Raw genomic sequence first — 18967 nt, 5'->3', positions numbered from 1 at the left:
ATGGTATACTACATGTCTCGAGAGACTGTGTTTAAGATTCCTCTTTATTACATTCTTCCTATGTTCAAGGAACCTCGTGTTCAGACTCCTAGTGTTCCTACCCACGTATTGTTTACCACACTTACAGCTCACTAAATATATAACATAGGATTGTTGACAATTAATAACAGTCTCTATATCGAATGTGTGTCCCAAATTAGAAGATTTAAAGCTCATACTCCTATTCAGTATAAACGGGCAGGTCAGGCAGTTTTTTCTTCCACATTTAAAACAACCCCTCAGGGTTGTTAACCAATTATTAGTTGTTAAGGTGCCGCTATTTTGTCCCTGAAAAAAACTTGGGAGAGATAACGTTCTTTATATTTTTAGCCTTACGAAAAACCACTTTTACCGAGTCCCCAAGAGATGGTTTTAAAGTTGTATCTAATTTAAGGATTTCAAAGTTTTTATTTAGTATGTTCTTGATTTCATTCGAGCATACATTGTATTTGGTTATGAAGGGACATATTATTTTATCATCTATAATGCTAACCTTCTGTGTCTCCTCACTCTTGGATTTATGTAAGAGTGATAATCTCTCTCTTGACGCAGCTTTCTCAAATGACTCCTCTAATAATCTTAAGGGATACCCCTGGTCCAAAAATGCTTCAGTAAGAATACCAGCATGTTTATTAAACTCACTTGCCTCTGTACAGTTTCTCTTCATCCTTAAATATTGTCCAACTGGAATGTTGTCTTTCCACTTTTGGTAGTGACAGCTATTGTAATTCAGATAGCTGTTAGAATCTACTTCTTTCCTAAATGTACCAGTTGTAATATTACCTTCCCTGACAGAGAGAGCAACATCAAGATAGTTCATGTGTGTAGAGTGACAAGAGTGTGTAAACTTAAGACCAAACGTGTTAGAATTAATAAAGGAAATAAAGGAAGAAATAGTAGAGGCCCCATCACAAATAATAAAAAGATCACCTATGTACCGACCATACAGCACCAAGTTCGCCCTATATGCCCCCCCCCCCCCCCCAGATGTATTCTTCTTCGAAGCGGCCCATATATAAATTAGCAAAGCTAGGGGCGAACTTGGTGCCCATGGCGGTACCGTGCACTTGAAGGAAAAACTATGAATTAAACAAAAAATAGTTATGTGACAAAATATACTCTATTGACTCTAATACAAACTCACGTCGTTCAGGCATCAATCCCACATCAGTGGTGAGATAGTGACGACACGCCTCTATCCCTCCTCTATGCGGGATATTGGTATAGAGGGATTCTACGTCACAAGTCAAAAAGACGTAGTCTTGTCGCCACTCAATTTCTCCTATTAAATTCAAAAAATGGGTGGTATCTCTAATGTAGGACCGAAGACCCACGACGTGAGTTTGTAAAAACGAGTCAACAAAGGCTGAGAGATTAGAGGTGAGGGACCCAACACCTGAAATTATAGGACGCCCAGGCGGTGCTACCAAGGATTTGTGGATTTTGAGAAGGTGATAATAGGTAGGGATAATAGGATGGGGATTAAACAGAAACATGAACTCATCCTTGGTTACTGCCCTCTCTGCCAAGGCTTTATCCAAAATGACCCTCAACTCCTGTAGGAATTTCTCGGTGGGATTCGTACCAAGTTTCTGATAATAATCTTTATTAAAAAGTTGTCTTTCTGCTTCTCCTAAATAGGAAGGCCTATCTTGTATTACGACCCCCCCCCCCCTCCTTTGTCTGCATTTTTAATTATGATGTTACTATCCTTTTTTAGGGAAATTAATGTACGCCTTTCATTCTTACTTAGATTGTCTCTCTTCATTGATCCTTTACCCTTCTTATCACACAGGAGGCGAAGATCATTTAATGTTGATGTGTAGAAGGTCTCGATATAAGCACTCCTATGTTGCATTTGGTAAAACGCAGATTTTTTCCTGAATTTCTTATTCGTATCTAGGTTCTCTATCACATCAAATATCTTTATTGATTGACATCCCTCAGGAGGTTCTGCCCTACCATTTTCTGCCAACAGGAAATTTAATACTAATAAACCTCTATCATCCTCTTCATTTAATACTATTGGTGTACCTTCAATTTCTTTATTTTTCAGAGATTTATTAGCAAAGTATCTTTTACGACAAAGATCTCTAGTGAATTTGTTAAGTGCTACAAATAATAAAAAAATGTCGGGTTGTACTGATGGCGCAAATTTCAAACCCTTCGCGATAACCGCTTTCTCGTGTTCATTCAACATTCTAGTTGAAAGATTGAAGATGCCCCTGTTCCTTATCCTAGCCTTACGTTTTTGGCATTGTACCTTATGTCCTCCTCTACATCCTCTAATTCTTCTCTTGATCTTTTTGGGGTAATGTTGGTCATTCTGAACTGTTCGAATCTGTTTTGTGTCTCCCATTTTTGCCTCTCTCTTTGACCTAAAAAAACTTTGGATGCTTTATCTTTACTAATGTATGTAAAATCTCTACCATTTCTATAGCTCTCTTTGGGCCTAGCTCCTTTACCGTCGTGGCTTTTCTTCTCTTGACTAGGGGGACCTTCATTTCCTCCAATGACATGAGAATTGGGCATACTAGTTTTCTTCTCATATTTACCATCGATCACCTCATTACGACTTCTCCTATTTTCATTACGGGCAAAACTACCAGAACCCTCATCTAGCCCATAATGATTGGTTCTTCTGTCACTATATATATATATATATATCTTTATCAATTTGCATCTGATCTCTTTTTCCAATTTGGTCTTTAGAATATCTGTTATGAGCACTCTTAGACCTATTCCTATTATGGGAATAAACCCCATCATTCCTTACTTCTCTTCTGTTGTAAGTCCTAACTCTGTCTGCTCTATAGTCATTATTGTCCCTTTCTAGTTTTTTCTTTTTATACTGAATGAGTGAATGCTCAAATTCATTAATCCTTTTATTAAGCAATTCATCACGCTCCTTAAATTCACTACTTTTCTCATATGGTCTCAATAGTTCTTGTATCTTTTCAATCTCTTCTGAGGCTTTCAATACTTTATCTTTCCTATATGCAATAAGTAATTTAATCAAAGAAAAAGAGCAACCATCTAAAATTTCATTCCATTGATTGATTAGAACTGGGTCATCTTTAAATGAACAGGAATTAAAAACCCGTAACACCCTGGGAATAATTTTAGTATCAAGGTATTTACTAAGGGTTTCCTGGTCCCACCAGTGTCGTGTTTCTGTTTTTAAGAGTGATTCTAGCACATAAAATAATTTCCCCATTTCTGGGGTTTCTACTGAAACATCGACAGCCTCAACGTGACTGCACGGCGGGCCGACGAGCCGTTCTGATTGGGAACACAGCTGAAGCGGTGCCTGGCTAAGGAGGTCCGCTCCCCTTGCAAGAGAAGCTAAAGCCGTGAACAACCGTGACAGCCGTGAGTAACAAGCTCTCCACATTACGGCTGCAAAAACTAGGGGTCGTAGCATACCGCTGTGGTTATTCAGGCAGCCACAGCGCTCTCCCCCGTGCTTGGATACAAATTTAAGTGGTACCACAGAGACTGTAAAAAACTGTTACATAAAGGGATTTGGTGTCCATTGGAGCACTGAGACACAAGTCTGTTACAAACAGTTGGACTGGTACATATATAGCCTTTTGAGATGGCTTTTTAAGGAGATATGGACATGGGCTTGAATCAAATTGCACAATTTGAAATTATTTTTATTTTGTCTTATGAATGTATATAAATGAAACTACTATTAAGTAATTGAATTACATTTTTTCAGCGCTCCTATAAATTCTTTGTTGTAGTTCTGTTTTGTAGTGGGTGGAACAGCACCGCCAGTATTAGCTGCAGAGATTTGTTATTTATTGAAGTGGTATATGTGTATAGATTCTTTTGTGGATTAATAAGCGCTGTGTTTTTATTTTTATTAATTCTTACAGGATAAGGCTCCCAATTCTGATACACGTCTTGCAGAGGCTAAAGCCAGCAACATGACTGTCTTCCACGTTTCAAGTCTACCCTTTGCAAGGGTTCAAACCAGTCCGACTGGAGAGAGGTCAAGACCACACTGAGATCCCACGGAGCCGTGGGAGGGTCAAAGAGTGGCTGAATGTAAATAACACCCTTTAGGAAAGTCTGTACTTCTGGTAGTACCGCTAGTTGTTTCTGGAAGAAGATAGAGAGAGCCGAAATCTGAACTTTGATGGAGCCTAAACGTAGGCCCTTATCCACACCTGCTTGCAGGAAAAGCAGAAAACGGCCAAGTCGAAACTCTGCAGGAGGATATTTTGTACTTTTGTACCCCCGCACCACGAGGCATATTTCTTCCAAATACGGTGGTAATATTTGGATGTGACCACCTTACGGGCCTGGACCATAGTGGAAATAACCTTGGATGGGAGACCTTTTCTAGTTAAGATCCTCCTTTCAACTTCCAAGCCGTCAAACGTAGCCACAGTAAGTATGGATAGACAAATGGCCCTTGTTGAAGAAGGTCCTTGAGTAGCAGCAGAGGCCAAGGTTCCTCCAGAGACATGGTCAGAGGGTCCGCATACCAGGCCTGTCGAGGCCAATCTGGGGCAATTAGAACTGCCTGAACTCTTTCCCTTTTGAGTCTTTTTAGAACTCTTGGAATGAGAGGGATTGGAGGAAACAGGTACAGGAACTGGTAAGTCCACCGTGCCATCACAGCGTCCACAGCTGCCACCTGCGGGTCCCTTGTTCTGGAACAGTAACGACTTAGCTTCTTGTTGAGACTAGAAGCCATCAGGTCTATTAGTGGACAACCCCACCGGTGAACGAGTTGTTGAAACACCTGTGGGTGAAGGCACTGGATTGAGGTCGTGCCTGCTGAGGAAGTCCGCTTTCCAGTTGTCCACTCCTGGAATGAATATGGCTGAGATGGCGCTTGCGTTGGCTTCCGCCCAGAGGAGTATCCTTGACACCTCTCGCATTGCGGCCCTGCTGCTTCTTGTTCCTCCCTGTCGGTTGATGTACGATGTTGTCCGACTGCATCTGGACAGCCTGATTCCGAAGGAGATACTGTAGGAAGCTTGCAGAAAAGCAATGTAAATTGCCCTGAGTTCCAGGACGTTTATTGGACGTGTAGATTCCCGACTCGACCACTTCCCCTGGAACTGGGCCCCTTGGTCACAGCCCCCAACCCCGGAGGCTGGCATCTGTTGTCAGTAAGACTGGGTACTGAAATGCCGACCCTCCACAAGGTGAGAGACTTGCAGCAACCATAACAGGGAGATCCGTGCCTTCGGCGACAGGGTTATACACTGGTGCATGTGCAGGTGAGATCCTGACCACCTGTCCAGCAGATCCTGCTGGAATGGACGCGCATGAAACCTGACGTATTGTATTGCCTCGTAGGAGGCTACCATCTTGCCCAGCAAGCGAATGCAAAGATGAACCGAGATCTTGCGGGGTCTGAGCACCGAGCGGACCATAGCCTGGATAGTCAAAGCCTTGTCCATTGGAATGAATACGTTCTGTGATACTGTATCCAGGATCATTCCCAGGAACTGAATTCTCTGAGATGGTTCCAGGTGATACTTCTGGAAATTTAGGATCCATCCGTGGTCTGTAAGCAGGCGAGTAGTCAAGTCGACGCTGTGTAGCAGCTGTTCCCAGGACACCGCCTTTATCAGGAGATCATCCCAGTATGGGACAATGTTGACTCCCATCACGCGCAATTGAAGCATCATCTTCGCCATGCTTTTTGTGAATGCCCTTGGAGCTGTGGAGAGACCAAAGGGTAAGGCCTGAAACTGGAAGTGGTGGTCCAGTACAGCGAACCGAAGGGGACCATATTGGGATATATCCAGGGATACCAGGAACTCCCCCTCCTCCCGACCGGAGATTCCTGCCCTTAGGGATTCCATCTTGAATTTGAACACTCGAAGGTAAGGGTTCAGGGATTTGAGGTTCAAGATTGGCCGTACAGAGCCTTCCGGCTTCGGAACTACAAAGAAACTTGAGTAAAATCCCTTTGCGTGTAGCGGAGGAGGTACTGGAACAATAACTCCAGTTGAAAGCAGTTTTTGAATGGCTTCTTGCATGGTAACTCTTGCTAGAGGTGAAGCTGGTAAGCCTGACTTGAAGTATCCGAGAGGAGGTAGTTCCTGAAATTCCAGCCAGTATCTTTGGGGAATGAGATCCCTCAACCAAGGATCCCGGCAGGACTTTGCCCATATGTGGGCGAAGTGTTGAAGGCAAGCACCTACCTGGAAGTCGCCTTGCTGATGGGGCCAACCGTCACGCGGAGGGCTTCATGGATGAGGATCCGGAGGCGTGGTCCGGAGTTCCAAGCAGCCGCTGGTTTACGGGACTTACCGTGAGTTTCTCTAGCAGCATTGGAGGCACCCCTGGCTCTGCCTCTGAATCTAGCCACCCGAAAGGATTGCAGAGAGGGCCCAAGGTAGCGACGTCTAGCAGGAGGCGCAGCAGATATGTAGACTTACCTGCCGTCGCTTGACATATCCACTTGTTCAGTTCTTCCCCAAACAAGGCATCCTCTGTAAAAGGAAGGTTCTCTACACCTTTTTTTGGAATTAGCATCTGCTGACCATTGTTGCAGCCACAGGGCTCTGTGAGCCGAGACCGCCACAGCTGTGGTACGGCCATTAATGATACATAATTCCTTAACGGCCTCACTCAAAAAATTTGCCGCATCTTGGATATGCTGCAGTAGTATAATGATCTCATCCTGAGGTAGAGAGTCAAACCCCTTTATTATATTATCAGACCATTTTACCATTGCCCTTGAAATCCAGCCGCAAGCTACAGTGGGGCATTGGGCTACGCCCGCTGCAGTATTAATTTATTTGAGTGCAGTCTCAATTTTGCGGTCAGCTGGGTCTTTGAAAGAGATAGCCCCAGGTACAGGTAACACAATTTTACGTGATAGCCTGGACACTGAAGTATCCACAGATGGTGGATTTTCTCAAACTTTCCTATCCTCAGCTGGGAAAGGAAAATAATTTAGTAACAGTTAAGGAGTAATAAATTCCTTTTTAATAGGGAAGGTGGCAGAGGATTTCTGTTTCACAATAAATTACAATTCCTCTTCTGGTTCTGTTTCCCTATCCGGTATGTTGAGGACTTCTCTAATAGCATAAATCAGGACCTCAACCCCCGGGGACAGAGAATTGTCATCTTCCACCTCCAGTTCTCCCTCATCTAGCTCTGGTATTTCAGTATCAAGTCAGACTGGAGCACCTGTGGAAGTGTGCATTTATGAGAGACCACCAGAGGGGTCTGTGGTCAGCAGTATTAATCAAGGAATCATGTAAAGACTGTTTCAGGGTCTGCCTTTCTTGCTTTGAGGTAGCTAACTCTGAATTTATATTAGTAATCATTGTTTTAAATGGTTCTAGCCACTCAGGTTCCTGCAAGTTACTACCATGTGAAGGCAGAGAGCAATGGGTGCACAGGAGAGATCCTTGTGGAGAAAGTGTAAACTTAGTGTTACTTGAGGGACACACAGACTTTTTCCCAGACATGCTTATAGCAGAAAATAGAGTTAAATGAGTAACACAGTGCAGTGACAATACGTTAGTGAGACAGCACAATAAGCCCAGACAACCCTGAATGGAGTGACACAGAGAGGATTGGGACCAGCACACGATACCTCAGTGCAGAGCAGCGCTCCGCTGGGTATGCGTATATGTATTTTAACAGTACAGCAGTGTAACCACTGTGTATATGCTCCTCCCTTTCTATAAGACCCCCTGGTACCCGTACAATTGTTGATTCAGTGGGATCTGTGGAGGAGCAGCCTCAGCTCAGCGTACAGCCTGTAGTCAGAAGCAGTAGCACGAAATGGAGCCTTTCAGTTTCTGGTCCCGCTCTCTGGGAAGCCCCGCCCCTTCAAAGGCGCGTGGTCCCACAGATTATACTGGCTGTTAATGTTATATATGTGTAAAAAAAGAAGATTAAAATCCCCTTTCACGTCAGCGCCAGTTTGGGTCCTCAGCGGCACAGCAGCTGGCAGCCCGGTGACCGCTGCCCCCTAATGCCGCCATTGTCACTGGGGACCCGCTAACCGGGACCCCGATGTAGTAACTCACCGCACCGCGTCTACTTCAGCATCTGTTAGGGGTGGCGGCATGCTGCCGGCGTGGGCTCACACCCTCGGGCATGAGAAACAGCGCCTCAGGAGCTCGGTGTCCTGTCAGCGGGGATACGAACCATTAACTCCATAGGAAGTTGGTTTGGTTTGGTGTCCCAAAAGTCCCACGATGCAGGCAAACTGGTTGCCAAGAAAACGCTCTGGAGCTCCAGAGGTATGCACCCGGCTTCTTGGGCACATTTTTCTAAACTGAGTCTGCAAGAGGGTCATAGAGGGGAGGAGCCAGCACACACTATTGATTTCTTAAATTGCCAGGCTCCAATGGACCCAATCTATACCCCATAGTACTGTCACCTCAGTATCCACTAGGACGTTAGAGAAAATACCTTGTCATATGCACAATACGGAACCACTGGATACTGCACAATGGGGGTCATTCCGAGTTGATCGCTCGATAGCAACTTTTTGCAGCGCTGCGATAAGGTTAAATCTCGGCAAAACTGCGCATGCGTATGCACCGCAATGCGCAGGTGCATCGTACGGGTACAAAGAGGATCGGTGCTGGGCGATGGATTTAACGAAGAATCCATTCGCACAGCCGATCGCAAGGTGACTAACAGAAAGAGGGCATTTGTGGGTGTCAACTGACTGTTTTCTGGGGGTGTTTGGAAAAACGCAGGCGTGTCCAAGCGTTTGCAGGGCGGGATTCTGAAGCCAATTCTGGGACCAAAAAGACTGAAGTGATCGCAGCAGTTGAGCAAGTCCAGAGCTACTCAAACTGCAAAAAACGTTTTTGTGCCGTCGGCTGCATAAGCATTTGCACACTTGCAAAGCGAAAATACACTCCCCCATAGGCGGAGACTATCTGATCGCAGCGCTGCAAAAAGTTGCTAGCCAGCAATCAACTCGGAATGAGGGCCAATGTGTAGATGACAGGTCCACATTAAAGGACTAATAAACCTCAAAATTTAAATTTTGATGAGCAAACCACAAAGGTAAACTCACTGCCCACTGTTTCCTGATGGGATCTGGCACCAATAAAAAAAGTGGAGAATCAACCAATCCACGCTGAGCTTTTCTACAACGTAACTCAGCCCACCTGTCAGTCACACACTGTCTGCTCAGTTAGAAAAGCAGCTGCCTGATAGCACGGCAACCTGCAGCAAAAGAGTGACCCAGGGCAGGGTGGACATCTTTAGCTAAATATAAATACCCCAGTTCTTTCATATAGATCAGGCCTGGCCAACCTCTGGCTCTCCAGATGTTGTGAAACTACACATCACAGCATGCCCTGCCATAGTTTTAGCATTCCCTAATAGCAAAACTGTGACGAGGCATGATGGGACTTTTAGTTTTATAACAGCTGGAGAGCCACAGGTTGGTCAAGCCTGATATAGATCATAGGTTCTAAAACTCAGTCCCCAAACAGTGCGTGTTTTCCAGGTCTCTTCACAGAATCACAAGGGTGAACTGGAAAATATGAACTGTTTGGGGACCTGAGGACAGCATTGGAGAACCACTGATATAGATTATTCAGCTCAATGAAACAGAATTCTTTAATATACTGCATATTAAGAATAATAAACAAGAGTTTTACTTGATCTTTCAGTTATCAAAATATGATCAACTAAAAGAAAAAAATAAGAATTTACTCACCGGTAATTCTATTTCTCGTAGTCCGTAGTGGATGCTGGGAACTCCGTAAGGACCATGGGGAATAGACGGGCTCCGCAGGAGACTGGGCACTCTAAAGAAAAGATTAGGTACTATCTGGTGTGCACTGGCTCCTCCCTCTATGCCCCTCCTCCAGACCTCAGTTAGGGAAACTGTGCCCGGAAGAGCTGACATTACAAGGAAAGGAAATTTTGAATCCAGGGTAAGACTCATACCAGCCATACCAATCACACCGTACAACTTGTGATACCTTACCCAGTTAACAGTATGAACAACAACTGAGCCTCACTCAACGGATGGCTCATAACAATAACCCTTAGTTAAGCAATAACTATATACATGTATTGCAGAAAGTCCGCACTTAGGACGGGCGCCCAGCATCCACTACGGACTACGAGAAATAGAATTACCGGTGAGTAAATTCTTATTTTCTCTGACGCCCTAGTGGATGCTGGGAACTCCGTAAGGACCATGGGGATTATACCAAAGCTCCCAAACGGGCGGGAGAGTGCGGATGACTCTGCAGCACCGAATGAGCAAACACAAGGTCCTCATCAGCCAGGGTATCAAACTTGTAGAACTTTGCAAATGTGTTTGAACCCGACCAAGTAGCCGCTCGGCAAAGCTGTAAAGCCGAGACCCCTCGGGCAGCCGCCCAAGAAGAGCCCACCTTCCTTGTGGAATGGGCTTTTACTGATTTTGGATGCGGCAATCCAGCCGCAGAATGAGCCTGCTGAATCGTGCTACAGATCCAGCGAGCAATAGTTTGCTTTGAAGCAGGAGCACCCAGCTTGTTGGGGCATGCAAGATAAACAGCGAGTCAGTCTTCCTGACTCCAGCCGTTCTGGAAACATATATTTTCAAAGCCCTGACTACGTCCAGCAACTTGGAGTCCTCCAAGTCCCGAGTAGCCGCAGGCACCACAATAGGTTGGTTCAAATGAAACGAGGACACCACCTTTGGGAGAAATTGGGGACGAGTCCTCAATTCTGCCCTGTCCATATGGAAGATCAGATATGGGCTTTTACATGACAAAGCCGCCAATTCCGACACACGCCTAGCCGATGCTAAGGCCAACAGCATGACCACTTTCCACGTGAGATACTTCAGTTCCACGGTCTTAAGTGGCTCAAACCAGTGGGATTTCAGGAAATCCAACACAACGTTAAGATCCCAGGGTGCCACTGGTGGCACAAAAGGGGGCTGAACGTGCAGCACTCCCTTAACAAATGTCTGAACCTCAGGCAGTGAAGCCAGTTCTTTTTGAAAGAAAATGGATAGGGCCGAAATCTGGACCTTTATGGACCCCAATTTTAGGCCCATAGTCACCCCTGACTGTAGGAAGTGCAGGAAACGACCCAGCTGGAATTCCTCTATAGGGGCCTTCCTGGCCTCACACCAAGCAACATATTTTCGCCATATACGGTGATAATGCTTTGCTGTCACGTCTTTCCTAGCCTTTATCAGCGTAGGAATAACTTCATCCGGAATGCCTTTTTCCGCTAGGATCCGGCGTTCAACCGCCATGCCGTCAAACGCAGCCGCGGTAAGTCTTGGAACAGATAGGGCCCTTGTTGCAGCAGGTCCTGTCTGAGAGGCAGAGGCCATGGGTCCTCTGTGCGCATTTCTTGCAGTTCCGGGTACCAAGTCCTTCTTGGCCAGTCCGGAACAATGAGTATTGTTCTTATTCCTCTCTTCCTTACTATTCTCAGTACTTTTGGTATGAGAGGAAGAGGAGGAAACACATATACCGACTGGTACACCCACGGTGTCACTAGGGCGTCCACAGCTATCGCCTGAGGGTCCCTTGACCTGTCGCAATATCTTTTTAGCTTTTTGTTGAGGCGGGACGCCATCATGTCCACCTGTGGCAGTTCCCATCGGTTTGCAATCAGTTGGAAGACTTCTTGATGAAGTCCCCACTCTCCCGGGTGGAGGTCGTGTCTGCTGAGGAAGTCTGCTTCCCAGTTGTCCACTCCCGGAATGAACACTGCTGACGGTGCTTGCACGTGATTCTCCGCCCATCGAAGAATCTTTGTGGCTTCAGCCATTGCCATCCTGCTTCTTGTGCCGCCCTGGCGGTTTACATGGGCGACCGCCGTGATGTTGTCTGACTGAATCAGCACTGGCCGGTTTCGAAGCAGGGGCTCTGCTTGACTCAGGGCGTTGTAAATGGCTCTTAATTCCAGCATATTTATGTTTAGAGAAGTCTCCAGACTTGACCACAGCCCTTGGAAGTTTCTTCCCTGAGTGACTGCCCCCCATCCTCGGAGGCTTGCATCCGTGGTCACCAGGACCCAGTCCTGTATGCCGAACCTGCGGCCCTCGAGAAGGTGAGTACTCTGCAGCCACCACAGGGCGATCCGGACCACTTGTCCAACAGATCCCACTGAAAGATCCTCGCATGGAACCTGCCGAAGGGAATGGCTTCGTATGAAGCCACCATCTTTCCCAGGACTCGCGTGCAGTGATGCACCGATACCTGTTTTGGTTTCAGGAGGTCCCTGACCAGAGATGCTAATTCCTGGGCCTTCTCCACCGGGAGAAACGCCTTCTTCTGTTCTGTGTCCAGAATCATGCCCAGGAAAAGCAGACGCGTCGTAGGAATCAGCTGCGACTTTGAAACATTCAGAATCCAGCCGTGCTGTTGCAACACTTCCTGAGAGTGTTACGCTGATCAACAACTGCTCCCTGGACCTCGCCTTTATGAGGAGATCGTCCAAGTAGGGATAATTATAACTCCCTTCTGCCGAAGTAGTATCATCATTTCGGCCATTACCTTGGTAAATATTCTCGGTGCCGTGGACAGGCCAAACGGCAACGTCTGGAACTGGCAATGACAGTCCTGTACCACAAATTTGAGGTACTCCTGGTGAGGTGGGTAAATGGGGACATGCAAGTAAGCATCTTTGATGTCCAGCGACACCATAAAATCCCCCTCTTCCAGGCTTGCAATAACCGCTCTGAGCGATTCCATTTTGAACTTGAATTTCTTTATATAAGTGTTCAAGGACTTTAAATTCAGAATGGGTCTCACCGAACCGTCCGGTTTCGGTACCACAAACATTGTGGAATAGTAACCCCTTCCCTATTGAAGGAGGGGGACCCTGACAATCACTTGCTGGAGGTACAGCTTGTGAATTGCCCCCACCGCACCTGGCTCCGCCTGTGGAGCCCCAACGTCATGCGGTGGACTTAGTGGAAGCAGGGGAGGACTTTTGTTCCTGGGAACTGGCTGCATGGTAGCAGCTTCTTACCTCTACCCCTGCCTCTGGCAAGAAAGGATGCACCCCTGACCCTCTTGCCTTTTTGGGAACGAAAGGACTGCATTTGATAATACGGTGCTTTCTTAGGCTGTGAGGAAACCTGAGGCAAGAAAGTGGACTTTCCAGCTGTCGCTGTAGACACGAGGTCCGACAGACCGTCCCCAAACAATTCCTCACCCTTATAAGGCAAAACCTCCATGTGTTTTTTAGAATCAGCATCTCCTGTCCATTGCCGAGTCCATTAGACCCTCCTGGCAGAAATGGACATAGCATTAATTCTAGAGCCCAGCAGGCAAATGTCCCTCTGAGCATCTCGCATATATAAGACGACGTCTTTGATATGGCCCAGGGTTAGCAAAACAGTATCTCTGTCGAGGGAATCTATGTTGTCCAACAGAGTATCTGTTCACGCTGCTACAGCACTACACATCCAGGCTGAAGCAATAGCAGGTCTCAGTAGAGTACCAGAGTGTGTATACACTGACTTCAGGATAGCTTCCTGCTTTCTATCCGCAGGCTCCTTTAGGACGGCCGTATCCTGATACGGCAGGGCCACCTTTTTAGACAAGCGTGTCAGCGCTTTGTCCACCCTAGGGGATGTTTCCCAACGTAACCTGTCCGTTGGCGGGAAAGGGTACGCCATCAGTAACCTCTTAGAAATCACTAATTTCTTATCAGGGGAACTCCACGCTTCTTCACACAATTCATTTAATTCATCAGATGGGGGAAAAGTCACTGGCAGCTTTTTCTCCCCAAACATATAAACCCTCTTGGTATTACCCGGGTTACTCTCAGAAATGTGTAATACATCTTTCATTGCAATAATCATGTATCGGATGGCCTTGGTCATTTTAGACTGTAAATGTGCCTCATCATCGTCGACACTGGAGTCGGACTCCATGTCAACATCTGTGTCAACCATCTGAGATAGAGGGCGTTTATGAGCCCCTGACGGTTTCTGAGTCGCCTGGGCAGGCGCGGGCTGAGACCCCGGCGGTCCCAAGGCTGCAGCGTCATCAAACCTTTTATGTAAGGAGTTTACATTGTCATTTAAGACCTTCCACATATCCATCCAATCAGGTGTGGGCCCCGACGGGGGCGATACCAAACTTATCTGCCCTTGCTCCGCCTCCACGTAACCTTCCTCATCAAACATGTCGACACAGCCGTACCGACACACCGCACACACACAGGGAATGCTCAGACTGAGGACAGGACCCCACAAAGTCCTTTGGGGAGACAGAGAGAGAGTATGCCAGCACACACCACAGCGCTATATAACACAGGGATTTTCACTGCTAATAAGTGATATACCCAATAGCTGCTTTTTTAGTATTCTTTGCGCCTAAATTTATGTGCCCCCCCTCTCTTTTTAACCCGTCTTGTACCTGGATACTGCAGGGGAGAGCCTGGGGAGCTGCTTCCAGCGGAGCCGTGAAGAAAAAATGGCGCTGGTGTGCTGAGGAAGAAGGCCCCGCCCCCTCAGTGGCAGGCTTCTGTCCCGCTTTCAGTGTAAAATAATGGCGGGGTTTTTTACATATATACAGTGCTAGACTGTATATATGTATTTTTATGCCAAAGGTACTTCAATTGCAGCCCAGGGCGCCCCCCCCCCCCCAGCGCCCTGCACCCTACAGTGACCGGAGTGTGTAAGTGTGCTGGGAGCAATGGCGCACAGCTGCGGTGCTGTGCGCTACCTTGATGAAGACAGGAGTCTTCAGCCGCCGATTTCGTCGTCTTCTAGCTTCTGTTCTTCTGGCTCTGCAAGGGGGACGGCGGCGCGGCTCCGGGAACGGACGATCGAGGACAGGTGCCTGTGTTCGAACCCTCTGGAGCTAATGGTGTCCAGTAGCCTAAGAAACACAAGCTAGCTGCAAGCAGGTAGGTTTGCTTCTCTCCCCTTAGTCCCACGTAGCAGTGAGTCTGTTGCCAGCAGAAGCTCACTAAAAATAAAAAACCTAATAAATACTTTTTTTACTAGTAAGCTCAGGAGAGCCCACTAGGAGCACCCAGCTCTGGCCGGGCACAGATTCTAACTGAGGTCTGGAGGAGGGGCATAGAGGGAGGAGCCAGTGCACACCAGATAGTACCTAATCTTTTCTTTAGAGTGCCCAGTCTCCTGCGGAGCCCGTCTATTCCCCATGGTCCTTACGGAGTTCCCAGCATCCACTAGGACGTCAGAGAAAAAGAAAAACACAATGAGCTACAGTATTTGGCTATGTATATGTGCATAGCGACTTTACCAGGAAGGCGTGGTTGAATTCAAAGAGACAGGGGAACTGATGGAGCAGCTGGTGGACACAGTCTAACCACTGCAGGAAGACGGGACATTGCTCGTTTTGATCTTCTACATTTTCCTGATGACCACAGCGATCGCCAAATTTATGGCCATAATCTAACCAGTCTGTCTCAACCAGCACCTGGAACCCCTGTAAAACAAAATAGTCTCTATTAACAATACTGCTTTGAAGTGAAGAAACAGGATGTCTTGATTGATGTCACTACATACTTCTAAGGTCCGGTAATATGGATCCAACACGACCTTCGCCAAGGAAACAATTTGAGGTGTTCTGTCCCAGCCATCGGAGCAGTGGACTAGCACCGGGCGCTCTTCTCGGTCCACGGCGTTGGCCACAACAGTGGCAGCTTTCAACATGACAGAAAGGTGCTGCAGCCACTTTGTACTTTCCAATGCTGAGAGCCAGCTACAAAACACATAAAGGAATTCACCACCTGAGAGGTAAGTGGCATCTTGAGAGAGAAAGATCATGATGGTGGAATTAGTTGATGGAAATGGAAAAACGGCCAGGCCAAGGATTAGGATATAAAAATGTACCGAAAAAGCAAAACAAATATATTCGGAAATACTTTAACAATAACACTAATCCACCTGACCTTAGAAAATGGCCTTGCATTATGTGTAACTGTGTAAATGTATATAGGAATATTTTTAACTTCTTAAAATATTGGTTCAGCTACTAGATCGTCACTTACAAAACTGGCTCTTCTGAGAGCTGTAACCATAAACGTGAGAATGCAGCCACGACACTATGATGACTGATGGGTAAACCAGACACCTGGTATCACACAAAATGGGTGTAATCATCCTACATATATAAAACCACACTAGGAAACGTACTTTCCTGGATCCGGAACTTGATTGCATACAGCTCGGAGGTACTGGAAGCTATTCCTGATTGAGTGAATATTCGCCATTCCCATAAAGGCTACTTCACAGTTTGGATAGTATTCTGCAACAGTAAAGCACATCATTATGAATCATTTGTATGTTTTCAATACGGTAACAATAAATGAAGACCAAAGGCAGCTGTTGTTCATTAGAAGTTTGATATTGGATTTCAGTTGGTGGTGCTGTATCCCCACAAAAGTCCGGCCAGCACATTACTCTTCCACTACTTACAAGAATTATTGGATTGCTGATAAAAATTGATGTGAAACGCTTTCCCTATTATTTGGAGAACCCTTGCGGACATTCACAGTAGTGAGAGTTGCTATGTGCAACAGCATTGACCATATTATAACCTTATGTGGCTTCATAGTTGTTTTTTTTAAAAGATTTAACATTTCATGTTAGGTGTAGTATATATAAGCTCTGCCCTCTAAGGCCCAGGTTTTTTTAATGTCAGGAAAAAAAGTTGGACCTGGGATCCAGGTTCGAGATCCGCCCCTGCGACTCGACTCGGGGGCCACCCTGTCAGAGGTGTGCTAGGACTTACCACTCTTCCCGGTCTGAGGCATGCTAATGCTTACCACACTCCCGGGTAGGTGTGTCAGGTCTTATCACACTCCCGGGTAGCATTCCGGGAGAAGTGGTCGGCACACCCTTACATTATCAGACGCACGGTCTCACAAAATACATAAAAAAAAGAAAAAATAAGAATTTACTCACCGGTAATTCTATTTCTCGTAGTCCGTAGTGGATGCTGGGACTCCGTAAGGACCATGGGGAATAGCGGCTGCGCAGGAGACTGGGCACAACTAAAACAAAGCTTTTGGTCTAACTGGTGTGCACTGGCTCCTCCCACTATGACCCTCCTCCAGACTTCAGTTAGGATACTGTGCCCGGAAGAGCTGACACAATAAGGAAGGATTTTGAATCCCGGGTAAGACTCATACCAGCCACACCAATCACACCGTATAACTCGTGATACAATACCCAGTTAACAGTATGACAACAACTGAGCCTCTCAACAGATGGCTCAACAATAACCCTTTAGTTAAACAATAACTATATACAAGTATTGCAGACAATCCGCACATGGGATGGGCGCCCAGCATCCACTACGGACTACGAGAAATAGAATTACCGGTGAGTAAATTCTTATTTTCTCTGACGTCCTAAGTGGATGCTGGGACTCCGTAAGGACCATGGGGATTATACCAAAGCTCCCAAACGGGCGGGAGAGTGCGGATGACTCTGCAGCACCGAATGGGCAAACTCTAGGTCCTCCTCAGCCAGGGTGTCAAACTTGTAGAATTTAGCAAATGTGTTTGACCCCGACCCAGTAGCTGCTCGGCAAAGTTGTAGAGCCGAGACCCCTCAGGCAGCCGCCCAAGAAGAGCCCACCTTCCTCGTGGAATGGGCTTTCACTGATTTAGGATGCGGCAGTCCAGCCGCAGAATGTGCAAGCTGAATCGTACTACAGATCCAGCGAGCAATAGTCTGCTTTGAAGCAGGTGCACCCAACTTGTTGGGCGCATACAGGATAAATAGTGAGTCAGTCTTTCTGACTCCAGCTGTCCTGGAAACATAGATTTTCAGGGCCCGGACTACGTCCAACAACTTGGAAGCCTCCAAGTCTTTAGTAGCCGCAGGCACCACGATAGGTTGGTTCAGATGAAAAGCTGATACCACCTTAGGGAGAAACTGGGGACGAGTCCTCAATTCTGCCCTATCCATATGGAAAATCAGATAAGGGCTTTTACATGACAAAGCCGCCAATTCTGATACACGCCTGGCCGAAGCCAAGGCCAACAACATGACCACTTTCCACGTGAGATATTTCAATTCCACGGTTTTAAGTGGCTCAAACCAATGTGACTTTAGGAAATCTAACACCACGTTGAGATCCCAAGGTGCCACTGGAGGCACAAAAGGGGGCTGAATATGCAGCACTCCCTTAACAAAAGTCTGAACTTCAGGTAGTGAAGCCAGTTCTCTCTGGAAGAAAATCGATAGAGCCGAAATCTGGACCTTAATGGAACCCAATTTTAGGCCCATAGTCACTCCTGACTGTAGGAAGTGCAGAAAACGGCCCAGCTGAAATTCCTCTGTTGGGGCCTTCCTGGCCTCACACCACGCAACATATTTTCGCCAAATGCGGTGATAATGGTTTGCGGTCACTTCTTTCCTAGCTTTAATCAGCGTAGGAATGACTTCCTCCGGAATGCCCTTTTCCTTCAGGATCCGGTGTTCAACCGCCATGCCGTCAAACGCAGCCGCGGTAAGTCTTGGAACAGACAGGGCCCCTGCTGCAGCAGGTCCTGTCTGAGCGGCAGAGGCCATGGGTCCTCTGAGATCATTACTTGAAGTTCCGGGTACCAAGCTCTTCTTGGCCAATCCGGAACAATGAGTATAGTTCTTACTCCTCTTCTCCTTATTATCCTCAGTACCTTTGGTATGAGAGGAAGAGTAGGGAACACATAAACCGACCGGTAAACCCACGGTGTCACTAGAGCGTCCACAGCTATCGCCTGAGGGTCTCTCGACCTGGCGCAATATCTTTCTAGCTTTTTGTTTAGGCGGGATGCCATCATGTCCACCTGTGGCTTTTCCCAACGGTTTACAATCAGTTGGAAGACTTCCGGATGAAGTCCCCACTCTCCCGGGTGGAGGTCGTGTCTGCTGAGGAAGTCTGCTTCCCAGTTGTCCACTCCCGGAATGAACACTGCTGACAGTGCTAACACGTGATTTTCCGCCCATCGGAGAATCCTTGTGGCTTCT

General features: G+C 46.7%; 1 protein-coding gene across 2 annotated transcripts in view; it reads right to left on the bottom strand.

The window, feature by feature from the left end:
* MTMR4 (myotubularin related protein 4) overlaps nucleotides 1–18967 on the bottom strand; it is a 253888-nt gene that overhangs the window by 44560 nt on the left and 190361 nt on the right. For both annotated transcript variants that reach the window (XM_063956193.1, XM_063956192.1), the window contains 3 exons: nucleotides 16142–16253; nucleotides 15512–15707; nucleotides 15246–15431 (listed from right to left, as the gene is read on the bottom strand). In XM_063956193.1, the coding sequence (XP_063812263.1) occupies nucleotides 15246–15431; nucleotides 15512–15707; nucleotides 16142–16253 (494 nt within the window). The remainder of the gene's footprint in view (nucleotides 1–15245; nucleotides 15432–15511; nucleotides 15708–16141; nucleotides 16254–18967) is intronic.

Source organism: Pseudophryne corroboree, chromosome 2 (genome assembly GCF_028390025.1).
Source record: "Pseudophryne corroboree isolate aPseCor3 chromosome 2, aPseCor3.hap2, whole genome shotgun sequence".
NCBI lineage: Eukaryota > Metazoa > Chordata > Amphibia > Anura > Myobatrachidae > Pseudophryne > Pseudophryne corroboree.
The sequence above is the reverse complement of the archived record's forward strand: the minus strand, read 5'-3'. Positions and strand labels throughout refer to the sequence as shown.